This window comes from Strix aluco, chromosome 1 (genome assembly GCF_031877795.1).
Source record: "Strix aluco isolate bStrAlu1 chromosome 1, bStrAlu1.hap1, whole genome shotgun sequence".
NCBI lineage: Eukaryota > Metazoa > Chordata > Aves > Strigiformes > Strigidae > Strix > Strix aluco.
In genome coordinates, this window is record NC_133931.1 from 45,139,444 (window position 1) to 45,164,476 (window position 25,033).

Sequence of the window (25,033 nt, forward strand, 5' to 3'; positions counted from 1 at the left end):
AGTTCACACAAAACATAGCTACCTGCACCTACATTGTGCCTAAAGAGGTAAATTAGAACAGCTAGTGATGAATACACCTGGGCAAATTCTTTCATCTTCTACTACAGTCTGCCTGCCACCATAAAGTGATCAGCTGAACTGATTATATAATTCCTGTCATTTCAGAAAACAGTGGTAAAAAAAGGATTTTGCATATAAAAAGGATTAAAAGTTCATTGATTTTGATTTTACTATTGTTTGAAAAGAAAAATATGTGATCCTACCTCTTCACAGGCGGTCCTGAAATCCATGTGCTATGACACAGCAAGTGATATTTGTCTAAAATGGAGAGAAAGATTTCATTAGAATGAAAAAGATATTGCAAAACATAAAAGTTAGCTGAGCTGAGCAATTGCACTTCCCTTTTTTAGGTCCAGTTATAGTCATTGCTTAAAAAGAGCAATGATCAAAGTTGCAACAGGATTAGGAAGTGTAAGGTGTTAGTAGTTGCTCCTGGTTTCTGTAAAGTACACAACCTGGTTTCATTGAATATAATCAAAGGAATGCTCATGTTCCCACACCTCCTCCCTTCCATGGGGCATTCAAACTTACTTTTCTTATTGCATGTGTAAATTTCTTCTTTTGTGTTGGTTGTTTGGTTTTTTTTTTTTTTCCCAAAAGTAAGAGTATACTGGATAGTAACAGAAATGTAGACAATTAAGTGTTGCTCTTCAGAATATCCTCTCTCTTCTAAAAGACTTGTTTTTTTTCTTTTCTCCCCTAATTAAAATCCAGTATGCATCAATTACTTTTGTCTCACATTTCATTAACATATAATCTCTCCAAGGAAGCCTGCGTCATTTAACAGTGTGCCTACTTTGCAGAAATATTTATGAGTTGAAAAAACAAATGTTAGAGAAGTCAGGAATATGTGTGAGTGCTGGCAAAATGTCACACCAAATCCTGTGATTATTACTTTGCCTGGCCTTTACCTAAAGTGTATTCATCCCAATGCACGCTTATGCATTCATTTATTTATGAGATAAAGCCACTGGAACAGGCTGTTATCAGAGGATAATAACAGTGTCCTGCTGCTGGTTCTGCAATAGAAATACTCATGCACCAGCCAATAACACTGCCAGGAAACACTTCCTGGGCAAAACAGACATTTCATTCAATGGCTGGAGAAATGAAACCTGTACAAAATCCTCTCCATCAAGCATTGTATTGCTATTCCGTATTAATTATGTGCTTACAATGATTTCTATAAATATAGTACTCAAAGCTCCAACTCAAAATTTGTCCCATTAGCCTAATTTTAAAATAGTATTAAAAAACTATACCTCACATAGTACAAAAATGTAAGTCCTAGTAATAATAATGATAATAACAATAATAACAACATCTCTTAATCTCTTAATTAAGGCTCTCAATTTGTTTTGCTGCCCTGGATGCAGTTTTATTAAACCCAAGTGCATGCACACATATGAGGTTAATGTTCTGTATTTACTGAGCTCTGCCTGGTTCATAGCCTGTCCTCTAGACTAATTTCTAGCAGAGCTAGCCTAGGTTGGCTACATTACAAAGCACGAATTTAAAAGGCACCCATCATCATTCCTTCCTTAACAGCTTTACAAGTGCACCAAGATCCAGTAAAGAACTGTATCTGTAATTCTGCTCTCAAAGTGCTCATAAAAAACAAGGTCACTATTACAATTTTGAAGACTTTTCTCTCTGGTGGAACAGTCAATGTGCAATTAAGTATGTTTCCTTGTAATTTTTATGAACTCTCTTTCCAGGTGCTGAGTAAGCTTAAGTGAGAAAGCCGCTTTACTCATAGTACTTTATGCATAAATACTTTAGCACATAATACTTTAGCAAAGTATTCTGAGGACTTTGTAGCCTTCTGGAACTATAAATGTATGTATCTTGAAAATATAGATTTAAGTACTGTGGTGTTCTCCTTTCTTAAGCCCTGATTATGTCAGGTCAGTAATTGCTACTGCAGTCAAAAGTGTATTCACTTATGTTATGTTCTACCTTATTAATGAAAGTTCTGAAAAATTTGGGTTTGGGCAACTTTAGTTCCACAGTCAATGACAATTCCTCTTTGGGGTTTTTTTTAGCTACCCTTTGATCTAAGTCCTATCTAATCCAGGTCATTTCCACAACTCAGTATTACTCTATCTTCTTCTTTGTATTATGCATTTATTTGCTTATTTCAGAAATATTTGTATTATCACATAGAAGAAGAGTCAAGAACAACTAGGCTTTGCAGCATCATAGCTGATTATATATACAGCTCATGATCTAAAATAACTTCTAATTCTGCTCAGATAACAATTTAGCAATCTTAGAACTATGAAGCGTCACATGAATATACCAAATTCTTTATGGAAAAACCCGTTAAAACCCTTTTTAAAACTCTTTTTTTTAAAAAAAACCTTTAAAAAACCCCAACATTTTAAACACCACTTCCCTTAACTCTAGTATGCTTAAAAATACTCCTGAAAGGCAGGAGCCATCGTTCTCTGTCATATGTCTTGAGAGATGTCATAGCAAAGAGACCCTGGCCTTCAGAGTGACAGTCCTCAAACTATAAATATTGCCTCCCACTACTTGTTCATACTTGATGAATCCACCTGCTAATCACCTTGGTGATACTTCCTTTTTTCCCCTACATGCTAAATTACAACTAGCTAAAATAAAATATACAACAAATACTCTCCTGACATGTCTCCTACTGAAATAACTTCTCTGGTTCCCATAGAAAGGTTACACACAGTTTCCTCTGGGAAAGCTGGTTGGAGGCAATTTTTCATGATCTGTGACAAGACCTTTTACTATTAAAATATTTTCTAAAATGTAAACCTGGAACTACATAATTCTAAACACAAAATCATATTCATTGCAATGAGTGTACCTGTTTCTCAGGCATTCAACTCAGTTACTGATCTTTGCAATATAGCTGCCACTGCTTCTGTATCCCTCTATTTCCTACCAATTCTCATCTGCAGCTGCACACAGAGAATATGAGCCCATTATCAGTGTTCTTTTTCTGACTATCAGCAATTTTATAACACTTGATATTTTAGAAACAGCACATAGAGGTTTTGATTACAAAGTGCGTAAGTCAGCTCAGAAACGTCATTGTTTCCAGCATTTACACCCCAAATAAACACTCCAGATGATTAAATTACAGGAATACATATCACGCACCATGCAGAATTTTATGATCTTATGCTGGTAAAATGCCCCGATAATAATTGTCTCCTCCTGTAATACATGAAAAAAAGCAGAAAGTATAAAACCAAGTAATTTTAAAAATAAAACACTTGTAAAATTATAAACTGTGAAACCCACTGCTGACAGATAACCCCAATCAGCCTCTGGATAACCACTGCAACCCGCTTATCTCCAAATCACTGCCATGTTCACCTGAGCACTTCTCCAGCTCTCTTAGAAGCTTCCTTCTGTCTCACTAGACAACCCACTGGTTACACTTCAGCCTGAATATTTAATTTTTTTTTTGTCCCTCCCCATCCTTAGGTTGCTTTGGGACAAACTGTGCTCCAGAAGGTGAGAAACGAGCTGCCTATAGCTCTGAAGGGAGGAGGTGCAGGGTACACAGCAAAAATGTCAGGACAGACTTAAGTTGTGCAAGCACAGGGGGAGGCATGAGCGGCATGCATAAGTCAAAGAGGGGCTCCAACAGCAGTGAGGCGTCCTCTAAAAGGGTTGGGAACCACTGCAATCAAAAATATGAAAACAAGCAAGCTTTGAAAAGTTACTTTCCTTCCTTTTGACTTGATTTGCAATCTGCACTTCCTCCAAAACTGAGTTACCAAACTTATTTAGCTCACCTCTGCTGATAGATGTAAAGGAAGTAACACGACAGACAGGTTGGGAACAGAACTTGACACCCCCTTGACAGAACAAGCAGTTATTCAGTATGGAAGAAACATTTGCTGAGCAGCATTATTACGGCATTTGTGTTCTAAAGGGAAATCAGTGGCTAAAACATAACGGTAAACTTGAAGGCTATGGCACCCCTCAGAGACAAAGCTTCATTTAAGATAATGCACTGAGCACTTGAGCTATGCTCTGATCTTCTTATAATAAATCAGGTCATACATCCAGTGGTATAATAGATGAAATTTCACAAAGCACTTCCATGACTGAATACTACAGTATACTTAACAAAATAAGATAGCAAACAAAATTTCATGTGCACACAACAGTAATAAGAGACACTTTGTAAAGTGTTTGGAATACCACAAGCCAAATATAATACTACTATAGAAGCAACAGTAGGAAACACTTCATTTTCAAGGTTACTGGCACAAAGTAAGAATACAATATTGTATACACAAATAACAGGTTCATGGCAAAATGATGTATTATTAAATGCAATTTAATTTAGTATATGATATCACTGAAGCTTGTATACTTCTTAGTTGCTGGAGATAAGTCATAAGAAATTCTTATTGTCAGAACTGTCTGAACTGCTAACTGGGAAAGAGACTAAAACCACGCTTCAAAGGTACAAATATCAGACTTTCCACTAATTGTGACAGTAGTTCACTACTAAACTTCATGTTTGTCTTTTTAAGTGCTTCTCCTGACCCCAGTCTACCAACAATTTTGCTGGGATTATCTGAAGGAAATCCTATCTGTCATTTTTGTGTGTGTTAGGAAATGGAACATACATATCTGTAACTCTACAGGGGCTTCTTTTTTTAGCAATAATTAAAAAAACCCAAAACCATTGGAAATAGGGAAAGAAGGCTTAGAAATTATCCTTACATGTAGCATAGCTGGTCCTTTGTGCTTTAAGGGAAAGAAAAATATTTTGGGGAAAGAAAAATATTTTGGGGAAAAAAGAGGTATTACTTTAAATGCAAATTCCATGAAGGCATATTCATTCCATCCAGCTTGCCACAAGGTGTTTAGTACTGGAAGAGTGGTCAGAGACATGCAGACAGCACAGTAAATCAAAGGAGCAGTTTAGTAACCACAGATTAATAAAACCCTATCCAGTTACTGCCTTCCAGGACACTTGAATTATATTTCATTTGAACACTGAGTTACATTTCATTTGAACACTGAGTTACTTATTTTCAGTTAACATAATGATTTTTAATAATTTACAATAGTAACATATTGAAATCATTTGGTGAAAAATTTCTCAATGAGTTGGGAACAGATAGTCTCCAGATCCAAACACAGCCTCATACTTCCCTCATAGAGTTCAATCATGAAGGGGGATCTATATATCCCTTGCACAGAATTACAGCTTTAATAAATTAAGTTGAAAGATGCTCATAAAGCTGGAGGCCCCTAAGCTGCACATACTTCAATCTACCTGATAGTTCAAGGACTGAGATGAACTCTGAAGTCTGAAAATCTGCACACTTTTTTGGCAGGAAAGAAAATAATCACCTGACAAAGTTTTTTTTAAGAAAATGTTCATCTCTTAGCAAAGCTCATACTTCAAAAGAATTGAAGTTGGCAATTAGTAGCTAACAAGGTTTTTAATGTTTAATTCATTTTACCTTGGTTAAAAGAATGATATTTATTTGCTAGTCATAATTTATTATTGTAGTTGCAAGCATTTGTAATCGGAAAGCTCAATCGAGGATTCACTGTATAGACATCAAATTTTCCAAGAATCAGGGAGCTACAAGGCAGTATTAACTGAATGAACATATCTTGGACTCCTGTTTATTTATCCAGTACGTTTTGCACTAACAATTATCTAGTGCCCCTCAGAACAAACACCCTCAAAATGACTTAACGAGTAACCCAGTCTGGCTTGGCAAAAATAAACTGATGGAAATGACAAAATAAATAAAACAATGCAACACTCAATCTTTCAGAGGGAAAAAGCAGTATGACAGGAGAATAATCTGAAAATGGTGGAGTTAAATGCCAGTGGGCTGTTACTGCATGCCTTTATGTGAAATGTTCTATGGCAAAGTGGAACAGAAAAATTTAGCTTTGGGTTAAAGACTGGAACGTTGCTAGAAAAAAAAAAAAAAATCTGTGCCTGATCTCTTGTTTTCCCAATATTACCTTTTGGTGATTCACTAGAAGTGTCTGAATACAATTACGTACTTAATTCCAAGAGAGGTAGAGCAGATGTCAAGCCCAAGCAGGGCTTATTCTTAACTGCTCTGGAGGCTGCGTGAATTGTGTCATGATTTAGACCATTTCTCAATTTTGCCTAAATAATAGTGCCTTGTATCAAAGACGAACAGAATTTCTTCTCTGACTATCTGGTACTGCAGTCTGTTTTTTCTCTCCATTATCTCTCAACACAGAATTTCCTTATAAAAGACATACTGGGATTCATCTGCCAAGGCAATTGTTTCCCAGTCAAATACAAATTTCTTGCTTCTGGCGTTCTGCCTAATGCTAACAGTTAGGAGTGTAACTTTCCACATCATATCGCATCTTTTGATTTCACTTAAGCAAAAAAAAAAAGCATTGTTCCATTAAAAAAAAAAAAAAGATAACTTTATTCTCATATGCTTTGACTTTCAGTACATGGAAATAGCATAACACCACATATTTATTTGAGATTGATTCGTGATTTTCAGATCAGTATAAATAACTGATATACATACTTATACCTGTATATATGCACATGACAGATCCAAAGTTAATTGCAGAAGGTCTTAATGGAAAAATAATTCACAGTGAAATTTGAAAAATCTGTATTTCCCCCAGATGATACATTGTAAAAATCCTGATTAAAAAAAAAAAAAAAGTACAATGAATAATGAAAATTAAAACCAGATTAAATGAAGAAGGGACATGATACCAGCCTTAGTACAGAAGATGTTCATTGAATCAAATGAATATGAATATGCTTTATTTCCAGAGTACAAGTCTATAAAGTAGCACATATTTCCACTTTGTTAATTGATGGAAATGTTTCCCATACACCAAGGAAAATGCAAACCAGGGTTTCTCAACAGATATTTCTGCTCATATGCTACAATTTGAATCACAAACTCTAGCATATCTTCATAGAGCTTGAATTAACAAAATAAGCATAACTGAAGGAAATGACAAAATCTAATCTCAGAGAAAGTCAGAAGTTTCATTAACTTCAATGAAAACGAAATAACAAGTTATTTTTAATAACCCAAGGACAAAAAAAAAAAAATCCAAGTTTCATTTGAAACTTCATAACCAAAACAATATTTGATTTTGACCTTTACACATTTTGATGGGATTCAAATTAACTGAGTAAGGTCAAAACATTTTCATTCTATTTTATAATTTGTTTTTATGAAATTATTGATATTAAAAAGAATACTCTTATTCTACATTCACAAAACCAGAACACTGTCTGTAATATTTTAAATTACCAGGTTATATATCACAATTTAATAAATTTGTAATTGGTTTGAGAGAGCAGTGGAAGTGTTTTAAGATGCTTTCCTGTTATGTCCATACGTGTGAATACAAGTCTTGTTCTGGATTTGTAGCAGAAGCTTCTAACTGGTTCAGACAGAATTGGATACCTTTTTGGGATGGGGTGCCAAATGCAGCAGGAAAGACACTAGACTTTATCAGTCCTTTTCACCTAGATGGTAAGAAAAATCACAACAGCCCAATGAAAAAAACTAGCATAATTTAACTTTCAGTGTTTGTTTTCATACTGATAACTGAATTGGAGATTGCTTTCTACTTAGTAATTACCATAGTCACTGGTTTTGCAACTACTAGCCAGTTTTCTCACTAACTTGGAAATGGAATTGGGCTATCAGGAGTAAAAAGGTTCAGGGAATACACCTGGAAGCTACCTAGGAAGATGGGCAGAGAGGCAGATTGAGAAGCTGTGAGATAACACTGAGTCAGTGCAAGCTGGCAGAACAGAAGAAACCAGGTATACTTATTTTTGTTAGATCAACACTCTACTGAGACACTGAACTTAAATGACTAAACTCGTATCTGAATCACCTAGGTGAAACACCAGAGAATAAGACAAATTGAAGATTATAGAGCAAAACCCCAGATTTCTTATTTAAAGTGGGCTGTGTTGTACTGCAGCTAAGACTACTGTGTCAGGTCATTGATCCTTAAATGTCACCAATTTTTCATAGGTTTTTTCCTTCTTCCTTGTCTAAAGTATGAACTTATAGATTTTCAGTAAATAAACAAATTGATCACAAAACATACAAGGAATAATGTGAAAAGTTGATTAATTTAAATTCATGTGATTAAGTAGCTATTTGACAGCTTTAGATTGAAGTCTGAAATGCAACTCAGCTTACACTACCATGTCCTGTAATCAACAGTGACCTTCCCATCTAAGAATTCCTATGCCTATGAAAACAAGCATGCACACACTTCCAGTGGTCACCATTAAAAACTATGCATTTGTGATCTCTGGGACAGCATAGCTATGGCACAGAGAACACACAAGGTTTCTAACAGTTGCTTCTACAGTGTTGCCTTATCTGCAAAATCACTTACAAAAACTATCATTAAACATTAATTTTCCTCAAGTTAAGGAAAAAAGAAGTAGTAACCTGTTTCAAGTAGTTGACAGTGAAGGAAGGTGGAATAATATTGTGCATGAACTAGGAAATTCTAGCCATTGGAGATATTATGGTCATGGTTTGCATAGTCTTCACATTTCTTTTTTTCAGAGCAGAAACTTCTATATAGAAGAATTCAGTACTTATGGAAAACAAACACCAATAACTTCGCTCAAAGTTAATCAACATAATTAGATCTTCCACTTGAGTTTTTATATGATTGCAGCAAAAGCCTCTTTAACTCCTCTGGAATCCAGAAAGCAGGAATCTGTAGCAGTACTGTTGCAATATCATCAAGTCAAGTTTATTTATTGTCAAACTGTTCCTGCAGTAGTACATTGTCAAAATGTATAAAAAGAGAACTTGAGGTATGTAAAATATGCCACATAGGAAAACACAGCACTTAAAAGTACTGCAAAATTAAAATAAAGTTAAGTAGCCAGTGAGAAACACTTAAAGCTAATTAGAAAATATCCCCCTGAGAGCAGCATCCTTCACTGAAAATCCTTCTGTAGAAAAACTTGATTGGACTGGGATGGTGAAACTGTCATCGCAGCTCCCATACAGCCCTATCCTGCAGGTTGCTAATCCTGCTATAGAGCTATAGCAGTAAGTTGCAAAGAGGCACCAATTACAGCCTGCTCCACTTTTAAAAACTGAGGTTGGTTCAGACAAACACTGGCTACTGGTAAAATGTGCTGGTCCAGGAACACTGAGGTGCCACATAATGATACCTGTGCAGGACAGACGCAGGTGCACAGCTATAGATGCCATCCCTATTTAAGCAGTCACCTCATAGGAATTACTCATCGTGGTTATCTCATTTTCTACCTGACTACTCAGTTTAGATTTTACTTAATGTGTTCTTGAGCTCATTGAGAACCAGGATGCCAAAAAATGAAAGCTATAAGAAATTTTTCTTTGTCTCTACAGTCTTGGAGACACTCATGATGCTATGTAATTATAATATGGGTGGGATGAATATCAGTAACTCCTTCTATGATTGCCTTTCACACTCCAACCCTTCATTCGCTTTCAACTTTGACAAATTTTTATTGTTTGTATTGAACCTCTTTATTACAAACTTCCTAGTATATATGGATTTTTGCAATAATTTAGCCAAGAAAGATTACCTGTTTCTGAAAACACTAAGGACTAATACATTGGTTTGTACAGAAAAACAAGAAGTCATTGGTCTTGATCTGAAAAGCCTTACAAATCCTGTGTCTGGAACAGATTGTGGAAATTTGACAGAATAAATTGCATTTTGGAAAAAAAACCTAACCAAAACTGCTAATAGCAATTAGGGAAAGGAGAAACTACGAATTGGGAAAAAATGCTCAGGGATGTAAAGACTGGAATAAGAACTAAGGTAAAATGGTATAGGAAATATATCAATCGCCCTAAAGAAAGATTAGGAGCCACTAAGTGTAGGTGAGAGAAGATGATGAAAATTTGAACTGTACAGTCAAACAGACTGGAAGAAGCTGGACTCATGTTGAAAAAATGTTACCAGGAACAGAATGAGAAGAATGTGGAAGGGAATCTGAAACTTGGTAGATAAGCAGAAAGGAGTTAGGGTAGGCCATACTGAGGAAGCTTTTGAGCCACGAGCAAGAGGAGGGATGGGGAAGGAGACAACCTTCAGGAGAGTGAAAATGAAGATTTGTAACCACCATTGAGCACTTGCCTCCAGGGGAATGGTACCCAAAAACCAGATTAAAAATTCCACAGTGATGGTATCATTACACCTTTTTACTGTACAGAGTACCAAAATTAAGCAATGTCAGCAAATTTATTGTATATATCGTTAAGCTGTTAGTATGGAACCTCCTATAGATTTAGTCCAAGCCAACTAGTACTCTCCAAAACAACAGGCTACATGATTCAGGAGTCACTATAAGGATCATTCTCAATAGGCAATTTTCTCACAGCCACCCTACTTCGGAGGATAAGATAGTTAAATACCATGGATGTAAGCTGTCTTATGCGACTACCCTCAAAGTCAGAAGGCAGTTTCACTGATAATGATAAAGATAAACTAGGAGCTTCATCTTTGGGAAACTTGCAAAAAGTGGCAGAACATTACAGCTGCTGGTACACTAGCTCAGATGACAGCTCTAAAGCTTTCAAGCCTACCCATGAGAGTAGCAGAAGATACCTCATTATGGGTTACTTTTTACGTGAACTTTTTTTTAAAGTGGGTTCCAGTGTAAAATTTAGATTGTGATTGTGTAACTGAAACTGAGTCATAGTGTATACACGAAAATATGATGGCTTAAGATTGCATAGCTATGCTTAATTCAAGTATTTTCTAACTCTGAACTTACCTGAAAAATTTTAAATATAAGTCTTGAAATCAGTTGGGGCTCAAGTTTAAAAAAATTCCATTGATGTGTCCAAAACTCACAGGTATAGTAGGTGTATATCTATATTGGTACACTAAACAGTCTGCATTTCAGACACAGTCACTGAAGCAAAGCAAGAGTTTTGCTCTTCCTTTTTACTTTCCAAGACTCTCAGTCAAGAGGGTAGGGGAGAGGACAGAGTTCAGGTCACAATTCCTTTATTCACTTTGAAATCTATTTCAGGGAATAGAAAGGTTATAAAGACTCCATCCCCTCACCCTGTGGGGATATGGAACTAGAGGGAGGTATAGGGTTCTTTTTCAGCATACTTCTCCCCCAAGGCAATGGAAGTATGAAAGAAAGTTCTCCAAGCTATCCACAGAGTCTGTGTGTTAATAAATGTAACATTGTGCCAGTCCGAGAAGACAGATGAAAGAGAAAAAAGAATAAAAAGCAGAGAGAAAAACATGACAGATGAGGGAAAAGATTGTTCATAAGAAGAAGGACAAGGAAAGAAAAAGATTGTTGATAAGAAGGTGGCCAAGGAAAGCAAAAGATGTGAAGGAAGGGAAGATGTAAACATGTTTTTTAAAAAAACATTTGCATTTCCCCATTACATATTATTTTTCAAAACTGTTCCTATATAAAGGATATATATATAAAAGATATATATTCAGCTTGATCAAATCCATATGTCCTAGGATAAAATTTGTTGTTGTTTTCATCAATAGTATTCCATATTCTATGACTGTTAAGCTGAAGGGAAAGTATTTGAGGTATATGAAAGAACCTAATTTCTTTACATTTTGTTGGGTTTTTTCCCCCCTCTACCCTCAGCAGACCTGGGAAAGAAAAGATTAAACTTGGAGAAAGAGAAGTAATGTAAATATTAGGGATAAGATGACTATAAGCAGTAACGTTGAGAAGAGGGTCAGAGATGCATTAAGAGATACCTTCCGTACATCTTCAGTCACATGGTATTGGTAACTGTGCTGTATTTTAAAATCTTTTCACAAGATTACCAGAACTATCAAAGTTCATTGCTTGTGACATGCCTACTGAAAACAAATTACAGTTTTGGGTACCACCTGAATCACAATTGCTTAAAAGCATTCTTTATCATTTCAGAAATATTCAAGTGAGAGATATGTAAAAAGAACAAGCTCTGTACAGAAGTCCAGTGACATACTGAATTAAAGCAAATTAAGTCAATGTTAGCACAACACACTGATGCAGGAAATTAATATGGGTGTTGTGGGGCTGTACGGCTTGTTTGAGGATCTGGCAAACCTGTCACAAAGGAATGATTAAGGCAGGAAGCTCAGCTAAATTAAGATCATGCTGCAGAACAAAATACATGGCTATTTTTAGAAATTGTTGATGTCCACATAGCCCAGGGAAAAGACTGGCCTCTTACTTTCAGTGTAAGTGACAGCAATGCCATCAGGGTAAGCTACAAGGACATACTGAGAGTAAATGACAGACAAGTTAAATCTGAGACATATACAGGACAGTGTGAAATGATGGCTTATCAGAAGTTCTATAAACTTAATGCCAAGGACTCTGCTGCCCAGAGTCCCCAAAATAGAAGTTCTTTTGCCAGTTAATAAACATGCCAAAGTACAAGTTACTCTAGGAAATCCTGCTATCAAGAAGCTTTATCTGAGCTTGAAACTGTATAAGAAAAAAACCCCACAAATAAATAACTGACATCATTGAGTGGGAATCCTTTGTCATGGTTCTAGCTTCAGAAGTGTTGTTCTAGACTTCCTGTGTCTATGATAGTTGATCACATCTTAAAAGAATTCTTTATAAAACATAACTGACTGAGCCTGAGTTAAAAAGAAGTGAAAAACAGAACATTAAAGAAGATACTAGACAGTGTTTCACTCTTTGGGAAATGCTTCTCCTTTGAAAATTGAGATTTCTTTTGTGAGCTGCTGATATAACCTCTCCTAGCAACAGCACAGTTTCCAGGTTCTTGCATTTCTTCATGGTTTTAACAGCCATTAGCCTCTGTTTAAAAAAATGGTTCACTCAATGAGAAGTATTTAAGTTTCTTGCTGTTTAAACCAGTCCAAAGCTTATGGTTTTTTGTTTTGTTTTTTTTTTTTTCCCTGAGTATTGCATTCCTTGTGTAAAAATAGCAGCAGTTTTCAGGCAGCAGTTTTAACAATCATTAACAGCCAACCTATAAAACATTGTGAGAGTCCAAAAGTATTGCTATGAGAATTTGTAGCATACCACTTGAACATGAGCATGATTTGGGAAATGGTAAGGACTGACAACTAGTAAATATCTACCAAGGTTTTCATTCACAGTTCTTTTGGATTCTTATAATGAGGTGGTGGATGAAACAAGAAAGAGGACACATCTGCTAAAAACATGGGAGAAAAAGCTTTCATTATTAAATTTTATTTCTTTAGAGATGACATGTTAATAGTTCAAAAGATAAAAAGGAACTGTCCTTAATGTATGCAGTCACATGGTCTCCTACTATCTCCTCTGACTTTTAAAAGAGACTTAGAGAAAATCAATTGACAATCTGCTGCCATAACTGCAGCATAATGTTCGAGAAAACAGTTGGCATTACCTTCTTGATCTTAGTGTAACTACAATTATTGCAAAACCATGTTTTTTCCACTTTAAAAAAACAACCCCTTGTAGTGTGATGGGATCATGAAACTGATCATGCCAGTCCTTGCAGGGATTGGATGACTGTCTTCACAAAGTCTGAAACAGCCAAGTACCTGAGTTTTTCCTTTATAGTCCATCTTTTTAAATTCAGCTTAAAAAAATTAAAGGAGGAAGGAAAGTAAACTCCAAACCAGTCTCTTCTGTCTGAAGTTTTGAGAAAACTTCAGTTCTGCTCAGTATCCTCTAGTGAAAACATCAGAATAGCCTATAAATAACTGCCTATTTGGCCTTCTTTTTAAAGAGTAAACCTTGTAACCCCACTTTTCGTCATCTGGAATCTGAATAGTATGCTTCTTCTAACTGTCCCTTCAGTTGAGCTGGGTTTCTCCCTTACTGGATCTTCCCTCCATTCCTGATGCATCTGACAAATTATGGTGAGGTGAGGTCATATGAACACATAGCAACATCTTCTGTACACAAGGGTTTATCAAAGGATTTAGGCTACTGTTTGGCAGTTATTACAGTCTACTACTAAACCCTCTATTCAATAAACAAACACAATATTTAGCTACCTCTCTTCAATTAATTATTTATTATAGATAGAATTGGGAGTTCTTCTTACTCACTTGTAAACAGACTAGTCCTGCTCCAGGCTTGAGAGTAGTGCTATATGTAAGATTTTTAAGAGGACCCTGAAGCATCAGTGAAATCCTCAAAAATGCTTTAGATTTGCCAATCCAATGAACCATTTCGTTCTCCTTCATGGGAACAGGGCAGGAAGACAAAGCTTCTATCTTCAGACTTTCCCCAACAAAACACTGGAGTGTATGTGCTCTCTTAGGTTTTCAGATTACACTTAGCTAGACTGTACTGCTTGTCTTCAAAAGGGATGCAGACAATGTCTGTGGCCTGGTTTTGTGGGATCTTTCTATATGGGCACAAATAATAATGTAAAAAATCTTACTCTAATATAATAATAATAAAAATAATAGCATCAGTGTACACGGCACAGTGCCATGCTTGGTTAAAGAATGCAGTTACCTATCCCATCATTACAAAGTCTAAATAACAGGCTAAAAAGAAGTCTTTTCCCAGACAGAGTTCCAGCATCATGGGATTTTTCATTCTCTTTCAGTATATTTGACTACAGTCAGCTGTCTTAGGAATTCCTCTGTCCCTGGACTAGTTGCCTGTAACTAGTCTTTAGTCCTAAGATACCAACCTTGCAATAGCCAATACAAAAATACATTATGTTCTCAAGCTTATCATATCACTTTCGCTGCCTGTGCATATCTCCCACCACTCCATCTAGAAGCCTGTTCTGCTATGGCTCCTGATCAACTTCCTACATTTCCTGGGGAAGTATCTGTGGTGTCCCCCAGGTGCATTCACCCAACACCACCTCCACACAGCAGTAGGCCAGGTAGGTCATGGTTGGGGAAAAACACAGTAGGAAAAGGAACAACTTCTATTCTGAGATCTCCCTCAATGTAAAAAAGTTTCTGGTACTTTTAATGGAGGCCTAGGATTCAGATTCTAGAAAATAAGAACATGGGGTAGTTATTCACAGACCACTTGGACTTTCAAAAGGTTTACATGGAAAACCTTTTTTTTTTTTTTTTTAACTTTTTAATCAAAACTTGTAACCAGCTATTCCATTTGTCCTACAAATTTCAAGTCTCTTGTTCAGAAACTTAGAGACTGAAATAACCAGTAAGAGTATAATCTATCTGTTGCTTTAGACACTTTCACAGAAAGTCTATGGTGTAGGCCCATTCCTAGTTCTGTACTCTGGAATTAAATACATCTCAGACTTGGAAGACTTACTAGGCCATGCCTGTAGCTTTTGATCCCATTTTCTGACATTCATAATTGGTGACCTATAACTCTTTAACTATATAACTCTGACATATGTGTAACAGTTTGTGCAATTCCTATTGTAAAACAAACAAGAGTGAGCTGGACATACGGATTTTCCTCATATGTCTTTCCAGAGCTGTGATCTTCCACTTTGAAATCTCCTTTCCACTGTAACTGACAACGCATGATTCATAACTGTCCCTTCTGCTGTTTAGCATATGGGTTCATATTCCAAAACTGCTGAATAAGCCATTATGGCTTTCAGAGTCAGGGATAATTCTATATAACTGTTAGAATTACACTAGATAAAGCTATGATGAGATCAAAATAAGGTCTCCAAATCAACACTTAAAAGTTCGAAGATATGGTAATACAAATTAATACATCTTTATCTAACCATAACTTAATATCTGATGGAATATTTCAAGGCTTCATGACATTATCTAAGGAAGTAGATAAAGGGACAACATTTTATTACATTCTGTTCACTTTTTAAATCAAGCATTTAGCAAAGGGATTTCTTCCTTTCCTTCTTTTTTTTGTTCTTTCTTCATTATCCAAGAAACAGCTTTGTGAAACTAGCACTTAGAAATACCCATGTTTAAAGTTAGAAACATATTTAAATATCGTGCTGAACTAAGCCTTCACATCTACTAAGACTGAAGTTGAATTTTCTTCGCCCTATATGTAAAAAAATCATAACACTAAAAGTATTTTGGGATTAGCTAACTTGCAGAAATAATAGATTAAATAAGACTTCTTAATTTGACAGTAATAAATGAATTAAAATTTTGATTATATAATAAAAAATAAATTTTACCAGTGCATGATATAAAGATATCGGATGACATCTTTGTAGGATAATGACAAATCGTTGGAATTTAAGGAATCTGAAATAGTCCACATAAGCAATATCAAGTAAAATCCTTGACATACACTATTACTGCAATTACTGGGAAGTCTCAGGGAGGGAAGTTTCATATTTGCAAGGCTGCATAGTACAACACCTAGTTTATAAATATGGTACAAAGTACTTTAAAAGCAATATAAACTACTCTGCTTTAGCTGTCACTCAGTTGGTCCTGAACCACACTGATAAAACAGAAATTATATTTTGAAATCTAGTATTTAACAGCTTTAAAAGCAGTTATTTAGTAGCAGTTATATATTTTATGCTTTTCTTTTTTTTTAGCAGGGTGAGGGTGTGTTTTCTTCTTTTATCCTTTGTTTTAAGGGATATAGAACAACCACAAAAAAAGATGAATCATGAGATACTTTACTAGCCTCCACTGCAGTGGGTGAGATCAAGTGCAGTGATTGAAGTCATTTTCAGGCTTTTGTAAAAGACCACATGCTTCAAAACTGTGATTCCTTTGGGCTTCAATGAAATTAATCATGTGGCATATATTTTATGTTCTCCTTTCCTTGACTTCCATTTTCAGCAGAGGCCATTAAAAAAAAAAAACAACAAAAACAAAAAACCAAGAAGAACAACAAAAAAATCAAACATACTACTTTAACTGATTATTTTTTCATCCAAGATACTTGGACGATGATGAGGCTGAAACTCTAATCTGTGTATCATGTATGACCAAACTATGTTTTCTATATTAAGTTTGATCTTAAACAGTCATGAATTGCAGTGATTTGCACAGAGGTAAGAATACCAAGAAGCTGGCAAATAATAAATACATAAAATCTGCACTCACTTATTCTTTACAGTTCTAACTATTTTGCTTGTGCCATTTTACCACCTCCACAATCTGCTGATATTATCCTTATTATTCTTTTTAATTTTTTTGGATTGCTCTTTATCTTTTTACAAGTTATATTAGGGCTTGGTTTTAGTTTCTGCTGAAGTTCCTCCTAAACTCAAATTCCTACTGTTTATGACTGAAAGTTATGTAAAAAAGCTGAGTGCAGTGTACGATAAGGTTTAAGAGCATCCATTCTTAGATTATTAGAAATATCATACAGTATGCAAATATTCAAAAGCTTGGCCTGAAAGAATTTGCTGTAATGCTCTAGCTTCAAGTAGTTTTTGCATTTCCGAATTCCAAAGATGAGGTATCACATTTATAAACTTTTGGACAATTGCAGGTCGTTTGATCTAATATACCCAAAGAGCTGCCTAAACATTTCTTTATTTTTTTCTTCTTCTCTTCAATCTTCCAGATAAAAGAATTATCTTGCAAAACCAGAAGTTAGTTCAAAACCAGAAAACAAAACTACACTGTAATAATATAGCTGTGTTTCTCACATCCTAAAGAAAGAAAAAAAATTAAGCATATTTAATTTATTCTCTTACAGAGTGATGCAACCTAAGTTTGACCAAATATTAGTGGAAAGAAGTTTGAAAACTGCCCTCTAAGATGCTGAAAAGTTCTGCTTCAGAAAATGAAGAAAAACTGCAAGATGTGATACATTTCAGAATCTGCTGTGTAAAGTCATTAAAAGAACATGTTTCTCAATATGCAGCTCATTTGACAGATGAGCTGTGTCCAGGATGAAACCTATTGCTCATAGATTTTTTTTTATATGACATCATTGCTTAAATAAATGTGCAATCAGGTTATATTAGCTCTAGTTGAATTCGAGCACTTTGCCAAATTCTTAATTTTCTACAACCTTTCTTCAAAAAGAATGCATAATAAACCTGGCAATGCTTAGCAGCTAACTGTCCTTCACCTATTACACTGACAAATGATGCAGTAAGCTGACTGTGGTTTAAACAATGCAACAGGTTTGAGAAATTGCTCTCATGCTTGTTAAATCAGGAATAAAGTTAAGTCTTTACCCCCCAATACTCTCTGTTCTGTAATCCCCCAGGTAGAAACCTTCAGAGATACTGTTCTAAAATACGGAACAAAGCACCTTAGAAACATGTGCTACTTTGAGATTAAAATTCAGAGGGCCATTAAATTAGAGCACTCACTAATACTCCTTCCTTTTTTCTCTACCACCTCTCCTTTCACATTTCACAAAACCATGTCACAGCTAGTCTGCTGAAGCAGAATTAGAATTCCAGAGAGAAGATTTGAACTGTTGAAATGTTAAATATGTCAGCGTGTTACAGATCCACACTTCTGCTCTACAGCAATAAGTAGTACAAGGTCTAACTGCCTCTTCCTGATCCTCAGGTGAAAAGAACAATCGATGTCAGTCACCTGTAAGTAGGCACCTACTTACTGTGTCTTACCCTGGCAGTCTGGGCTGAAATTAAGTGCTGCAAGACCATTCAGAGACTCTGAAACTGCCTCCTAAAGGCACGTATGATATACAAATTAAATAAAATGTATATAGCTCTTGAATATTAAAAGCATTTTGCAAAAGCCAGTAAGAAACATCCTAGAGTTTTCTTAAGGATTCTCTTGATAATAAAGCTGATTATGGAAAGAAAACTTAAGAGAAAAGGTTAATATATACAGTTTAACATTGAAATTAATGTATTATTTAAAATGTTTTTGTTGTTTCTGCTGTGGGTTCAGTGATGAAGAACTCTAATGCCAGTTAATATGCTATAGAAGAGTATCTTCCTTTTTCTGACCACTATTCCTTCACTAAATAAATTCTGAATCAATAAATGGAAACTCCTATCTGCATGTAACATTTAGCTTCAAAATCCAAATGCCAGAAGTCATGAAAAGCAGGTGCAGAAGTATCACAGGACACAGTTGCACTGGATAACATTAGAATGAGCAACACATTTTGGTGCAATCAGAAATAGGTAACGCAGATAATTTACTGTTGCTTTCAGTGTCCTAATGTTAACTCACAGTCACCTAACCAAAAGCAAAAGGCCACCAGCTCTCCAACTATCAGTCAAATAGCTCATTTAAGATTAATAATAATCTATTCACTTTCATCTGTTGTAGATAAAAGGGAATCAGTAAAGGAAAATAAGAACAGCAGGACTTGGTTCAGGTTCAGCCCACCTTTTTATTCATGAATATCCATTAATTCATCTGGGTTTTAATTGTAAACTTGGGGCAAGAACATGTCCACAAACCACAGGCAGGTGGCCCTCATTTGGCTCTGTCCTCTAACTCCCCAGCACCCAGACAAAGCAGTATACCTCAGTGATCCAGAGTTTAACATGTTGTGCACCACCCCAACAATCACCTCCTTTCCACACTCTCAAATTCATATAATGGATGTTCAAAGTAAAGGAGTAGAAGAGGGTATTTAAAGAGGGATGACAGAGGGCCACACTAAGACACAGTACAGGAAGACCATTCACGTGTCCCACTAAGGCTGTCCCTTTGCTCTAGGTTGGTGCACAGGGAGCAAGCATGACCTGGAAAGACTCGACAAACAGATCCATTCTATCCTGGGTATTAGGACCCAACCAGACTACATAACAATGTATGTTTGTACACAGTTTTCTTACTGAATGAATTTTTCTTTATGCTGCTTGTAAGAAACTGTAAATGGTAGCTACTCCTTCCTTACTCAATAAAAATATAAATAGTATTTAAATTGTATATAGCAATTACAAATTTTATTTACTTTCTTTACTATGCTATACATCATACAGCTTGCTCCAAAAACATATTTTTAATAGTTCCCCTTTTCATTGAGGGCATCATATGCCATAAAATTTAAAATATTGCTGCAGCTGGAATTATGGCTACAATTATGGAGGAAGGCTCAGTGCCTTCAGCAATGGCATAATATAAATGCTACATAATATTTCCATTTCCCCTCCAAATGTTCAATCAGATTAATTTACACAAGCACATTGCCCTTTTCCTCACATGCCACAGAAACAGTCACCCTGGAGTGAAAGATAATCGCTCTTTAGACTCAGTGTTGTGCAACTGAATGGGGTGAAACTTTCTCGTTGAAATGCAATGATTGTACAGCCAGCTGTTGCACAAGTGACTGGATGAAAAGTTGTTCCTATTAAAAAGTTGACTTCTATGACCGCTGTTAAAAAAACTTTGCACCAGGAACATGAAGAAAAATGTTTCCACAAATGAAAACTTACATGTGAGACAACTACAATAATGCTGACCAATTTCACTGGGTAAGGGGAAATAATGACTGAGCACAGTAAAACCAAACCTCAGTGCTAATATTGTTTTATAAATACATGCTGTATAATAAAGTTCAGTATAAAATAAAGCATTCAGCATGAAGAATGAAGTCAGTCTGTCTTTACAGCAGTGTAGCTGAAAGCATGGCCTGTTTTCAAGTTTTATATTGCAATGTCTAACATTAATTTTCAAAGGACTGGGCAGGCATTTATTTTTATATATTCAGATCTTCATAAGTAATAAGATTTACTCAGAATACGAATGAATTAGATACATCCTATACATTATAGGCTATTTAATGCTTTAAAATAATATTATTTTGGTAATGACCAAATTTCATAATTTTATGTCCATTTTATGAAATCCAATGAAGTTAAACAATGAAGACAAAATCTACAGCCAAGTATCAGATATCTAAGAGAAAACCCAGGCAACTTACAAGTGGAAACTGTTAATTAACTTGTCCTGTATTTTATTTGTTCTCCAATTTGTCTTTTTATGAATCCTGCACAAATCTACCAGACACCAACAATATTCTACTATCGCTAATTACATCTGATTGTTCAGAGTTTTGCAGATGAAATTTTGTCTCTGATGATCTCTGGAAGTTTTGCCATTATCTTCAAAGACACTAAGGACTTCAAATTTCTCAGCAGGTTATTCTTGGTTAACAAGAAGGTGTTGAGTCTCACTGTATTTTCACACACCTGTTGGAATCTTTAAAGCTATAGTAACTGACAGAATTAAGGAATCACCCCCAAACCTCTGGTTCTGTAACAGATAGACTGACATTTTACACAATGGTACAGTCATAATACTAAAGCTCCACAGTTTCACTTACACTCAGAGTTGTAGGAACAGGTTACAGGGACCGCTGTTCTGAGAAGCCTTCTGCATTTGTCCTTCACTGGGAGACCAACATTCTGCTAGCCCCACAATCTACCTTCATACAAGGTGTATCACAGTAAATATAACTGTTTTCACTTACATAATTGAAAGTAATGACACTTCTTTTCATAGTAATTGAATGGGCATCTGCTACAACCTGTCACAAGAGCCTTGTTCACCAAAATGTTTAAGCAGAAATAACAAGTTCTGATTTTCAATAGAAAATGTCATTCATTATGACTCATGTAATGGTAAAATGTAACAATATTAAAACAAAATGCTTTAAAATTATCAATATTTTCTTAGGTTAAATACCACAAATAAAGATTACAAAATGAAGAAATAGCACAAATGAACACACTATCTCATGTGAAAAAAAACCTATATTCTGCATTTTTATTGACACTAATGATGATTCAACTTCACTACAATGTTGTTTATAGGTTTTATTTTAATTTATAATCTTACATATGCTTCTCTTTGGAGAATGATTTTGAATGATTTCTATTTATTTTTGAAATTCACAGACCCTACTTCAGTCCCAAATTTACTACTAAACTCAACTTATTAAAAAGATATCATCCCCATTTTTTAAAATAAATGTGAACTGAAAAAATGTTCAGCTCACCTTTATCAGCTATGTTTTATCATCTGTAAAACAAAGTTCATTCTGGGACCAAAACAAGGGAGATCTCAGACATGTATAAAACTATATTTATATGTTAATGTTAGTGAAAAGAACAAATTCTTGCTACCTATCTTTCCATTTCAGTTTTGGAGACCAAATAGTTCAAACAAGCTTTGGATCAGTAAACAATACTTTAGAACTAACTCTCTTAATCTTTTGTGATATTTGCATCTTAGCCACTCTCTTCAGTAATAAGTAAGGAATAAACTCATTAGAAGAGATGTGGCATGGAAGGTTAATCTGCCTCAATCATCAAAGAAATTGCTGTGGAAGTTGATAGAAAGTCTTAAAGAGAAAAGAGTCATTTTCTCAAATTCCATCAGTCATATCATCATTATCCCAAATTACATTCAGCCTGTGATTATTACAATCCAAAGGCACAAAAGCAGTAACGTTTCTTTTCAATTCTGGCCCATAATCTGCTTTTTCTGGTTGCATGAGGGCCTCTCCTGTTCATCAGGTTTTCAAAGACTTTGTAAAGTCAGTACAGGCACTTGTATAACACCAGCTATTCAATGATTTGATGGATAAAGAGCATATATTCTGACCCTAGCCCCCTAAACAACCTCATGGTCTCCCTCTTATTTACAGAAAGGTCCTTGTCAGATGGAACCACATTCTTTCCAAATTTACAAGAAACTTCCTCCATTTTTTTTCTGAGAAGTATCCTTTTTGAATGCTCACTAAGGCTTTGTCTGTTATTTTATTTTTCAGTAAGGAAAGGATCCCACTCCAGGTGTGTTTTGTTTTTCTTTTTTAGGAAATTATTAGTGAAGGAACCACCAACCACAGTTCCCACTTACAAGTAAGATGGTTATTAGCTTCCCTCTGATCTCTCCAGTGGGCACCTCTTTCTTCAAGTAATAAGGTTGAACCTCTAGGGTCCTTCCCAAAATTCTTAGTATGGGAGCAATATCTGACATCTCTTCACATTGCAGTCCTGCAACCACTTTTGATGGAGAAAGCTTTTACTAGGGCAAAGCTCTAAAATATTGTAAATATGAAAAGTTTATCAACTCTGTTTTATTATATTTATCTTTTAGCAGGTACAAAAAACGTCAAACAAGAAATATGCCATCCCAAAATGCATTCAAATGTTAGTAATATCAGCAGAATTCACTGAGATTTTCCTTAATGAATAAAGAAACCAACATAGTAGTCTCAATATTTAATTCATTACTTACTCAGAGTTTAATTTCCTGTCAGCCTTTTGTTTTTGCAAAGTGCTTCAAACCTGATTCACGCTATATAAAAGCAATTGACAAACTGGGCAGCAGCCTTTGATAGGACTTATGAAATACTACCTTCCATTTCAAAATCTATGTATGAAAGCATAATTCCCTGTCTTTTTTGAAGCTCTGAACTAAAAATGAAATTAAAGTGTCCTCTTCTTTGTTTTTAGCTTTCCTACATGTCTCAGTTTTTGGACACAGCTGTCTGCCATTGCAAATGACATGTATTAGCACCATCACTACTAATCAGAGGATGGTAGTGTTGTACTCTTTCTCAATACTAGTTTCAGAACAGAATAGATCATATAACAGGTTATCCACTGAAATAAAAATTTACGCAGCAAAAGTATGAAGATAAGCAATTTAAGACTGAATTAGTCTTTAAATAAGTATAGAAAAGGTTCTATTGTGATAATACAACATGTTGAACTTTAATAATATCTCTACATCTTCTCTAATGTACTATCAAGGCAGACCTCGCCTCAGGGAGCTAGAACTCCCCACAGCACTGATCACATATTCTGTAGGCTGCCGTGTTTGCATGGTGACCCACCAAAATCAGTGGGGTATCAAGCAGGAACAGCAACCTGGCAACATGTAAGAAACTGCAAAACGAGTGCCTAAAAGAGAGACATGGAGGATGAGTTACTCTGCAAAAACTGAGAGAGAATGTAAATGAAATTTTTTTCTTTTTTTCAGGAGCAAGCTTTTAAGGTTTGAGAGACCCGCTGAAAAAAAATTCCACAACTGAAAAAAAATTATGTGCATTACTATGATTATATGTGCCTTTTTTGTAATATATTTGACATATAAAAGCAATCTAGAGTTTTCAATAAGCAGGAAATGTGGAACAGAGCGGATTTTTGCACCTTAGCTTAGTATTTTGTGTTTCTAAATTCCAAAAATCAGAGCAACAAACACAGACTGGGAATCACAATTTTAATGCTGGATTTTAACTTAACCTTACTGAAAATCTCATTGAGGTTGTATATTCCTCAATGGTATAATTTGTCTGAGAAATATAAGCGGGATATACCAAAAAGAAGTTTGCCCTTAGGGCATGTTTATTCATATGGGAAAGCCTACCAAAGAAATGAAAATGTAAGGTAAAGCCAAAGGAAGATGTATTTCATGTGTTAAAGTTACTGAGGGTGCACTAGCAGTCACACGATCATACGCATGATCAAGACATCCATTCACTGAAAGGAGAATAAATATTTCTTACTGTTGTATGTATCAGTATCTCAGTAAGTGGACAGTATCAGTCACAATGGTGAACTGATCTAAAGAGATAGTAGGAAGGGTCAAAAGCTGATGACACATCTCTGTTACTTTGCATCCTACCTTCAAAAGCATCTCACTGTATCTTCCACCTACTAATTTGTAAGAACATATGGAAAGTAGGCTTGGCCAGATTAGTTTTGAGAACACAGACAATGTACTTTACAGAAAAATAGCTGTTCCCACTGTGCTGTTGTGGTTTTTTTTTTTTTTCTTTGACGATGTAACCTTCAGAACTATGTAATATCTGAAATATCCCTGACACTAGTTGCTATGTATAGATCTTCTTTACTCCAGAGACTGAAGCGTGATTCTAATGTTCCTCAGCTCAAGTTACTAGTAAAGTTTTCATTTTAATTTCAGAAACAGAAGGCTCTGTTAGCAGCTGAAATAAGGTTTCCCTAACTTACATTGCCAATGGAGGATGGCTTGAGATAACTCCAATAAAGGAGCATTTGTTCCATCCAATCTGCTCAAGGACTACAAAAGCCTCCTGTGGTCTACTGTTTATAGTTTTGGGTACAAT

At 35.4% G+C, this 25,033-nt stretch overlaps 1 protein-coding gene across 5 annotated transcripts in view; it reads right to left on the reverse strand.

Annotated features, from left to right (window-relative positions):
* SNTG1 (syntrophin gamma 1) overlaps positions 1-25,033 on the reverse strand; it is a 370,446-nt gene that overhangs the window by 184,354 nt on the left and 161,059 nt on the right. For 3 of the 5 annotated variants that reach the window (XM_074819579.1, XM_074819587.1, XM_074819554.1), the window contains exon 2: positions 264-318. In XM_074819579.1, coding sequence (XP_074675680.1) covers positions 264-290 — 27 coding nt within the window. In that variant the 5' untranslated portion in view covers positions 291-318. Of the gene's footprint in view, positions 1-263; positions 319-3,198; positions 3,256-6,614; positions 6,946-25,033 lie in introns of those variants that run through there. The other 2 variants (XM_074819570.1, XM_074819562.1) reach the window with 2 other exon arrangements.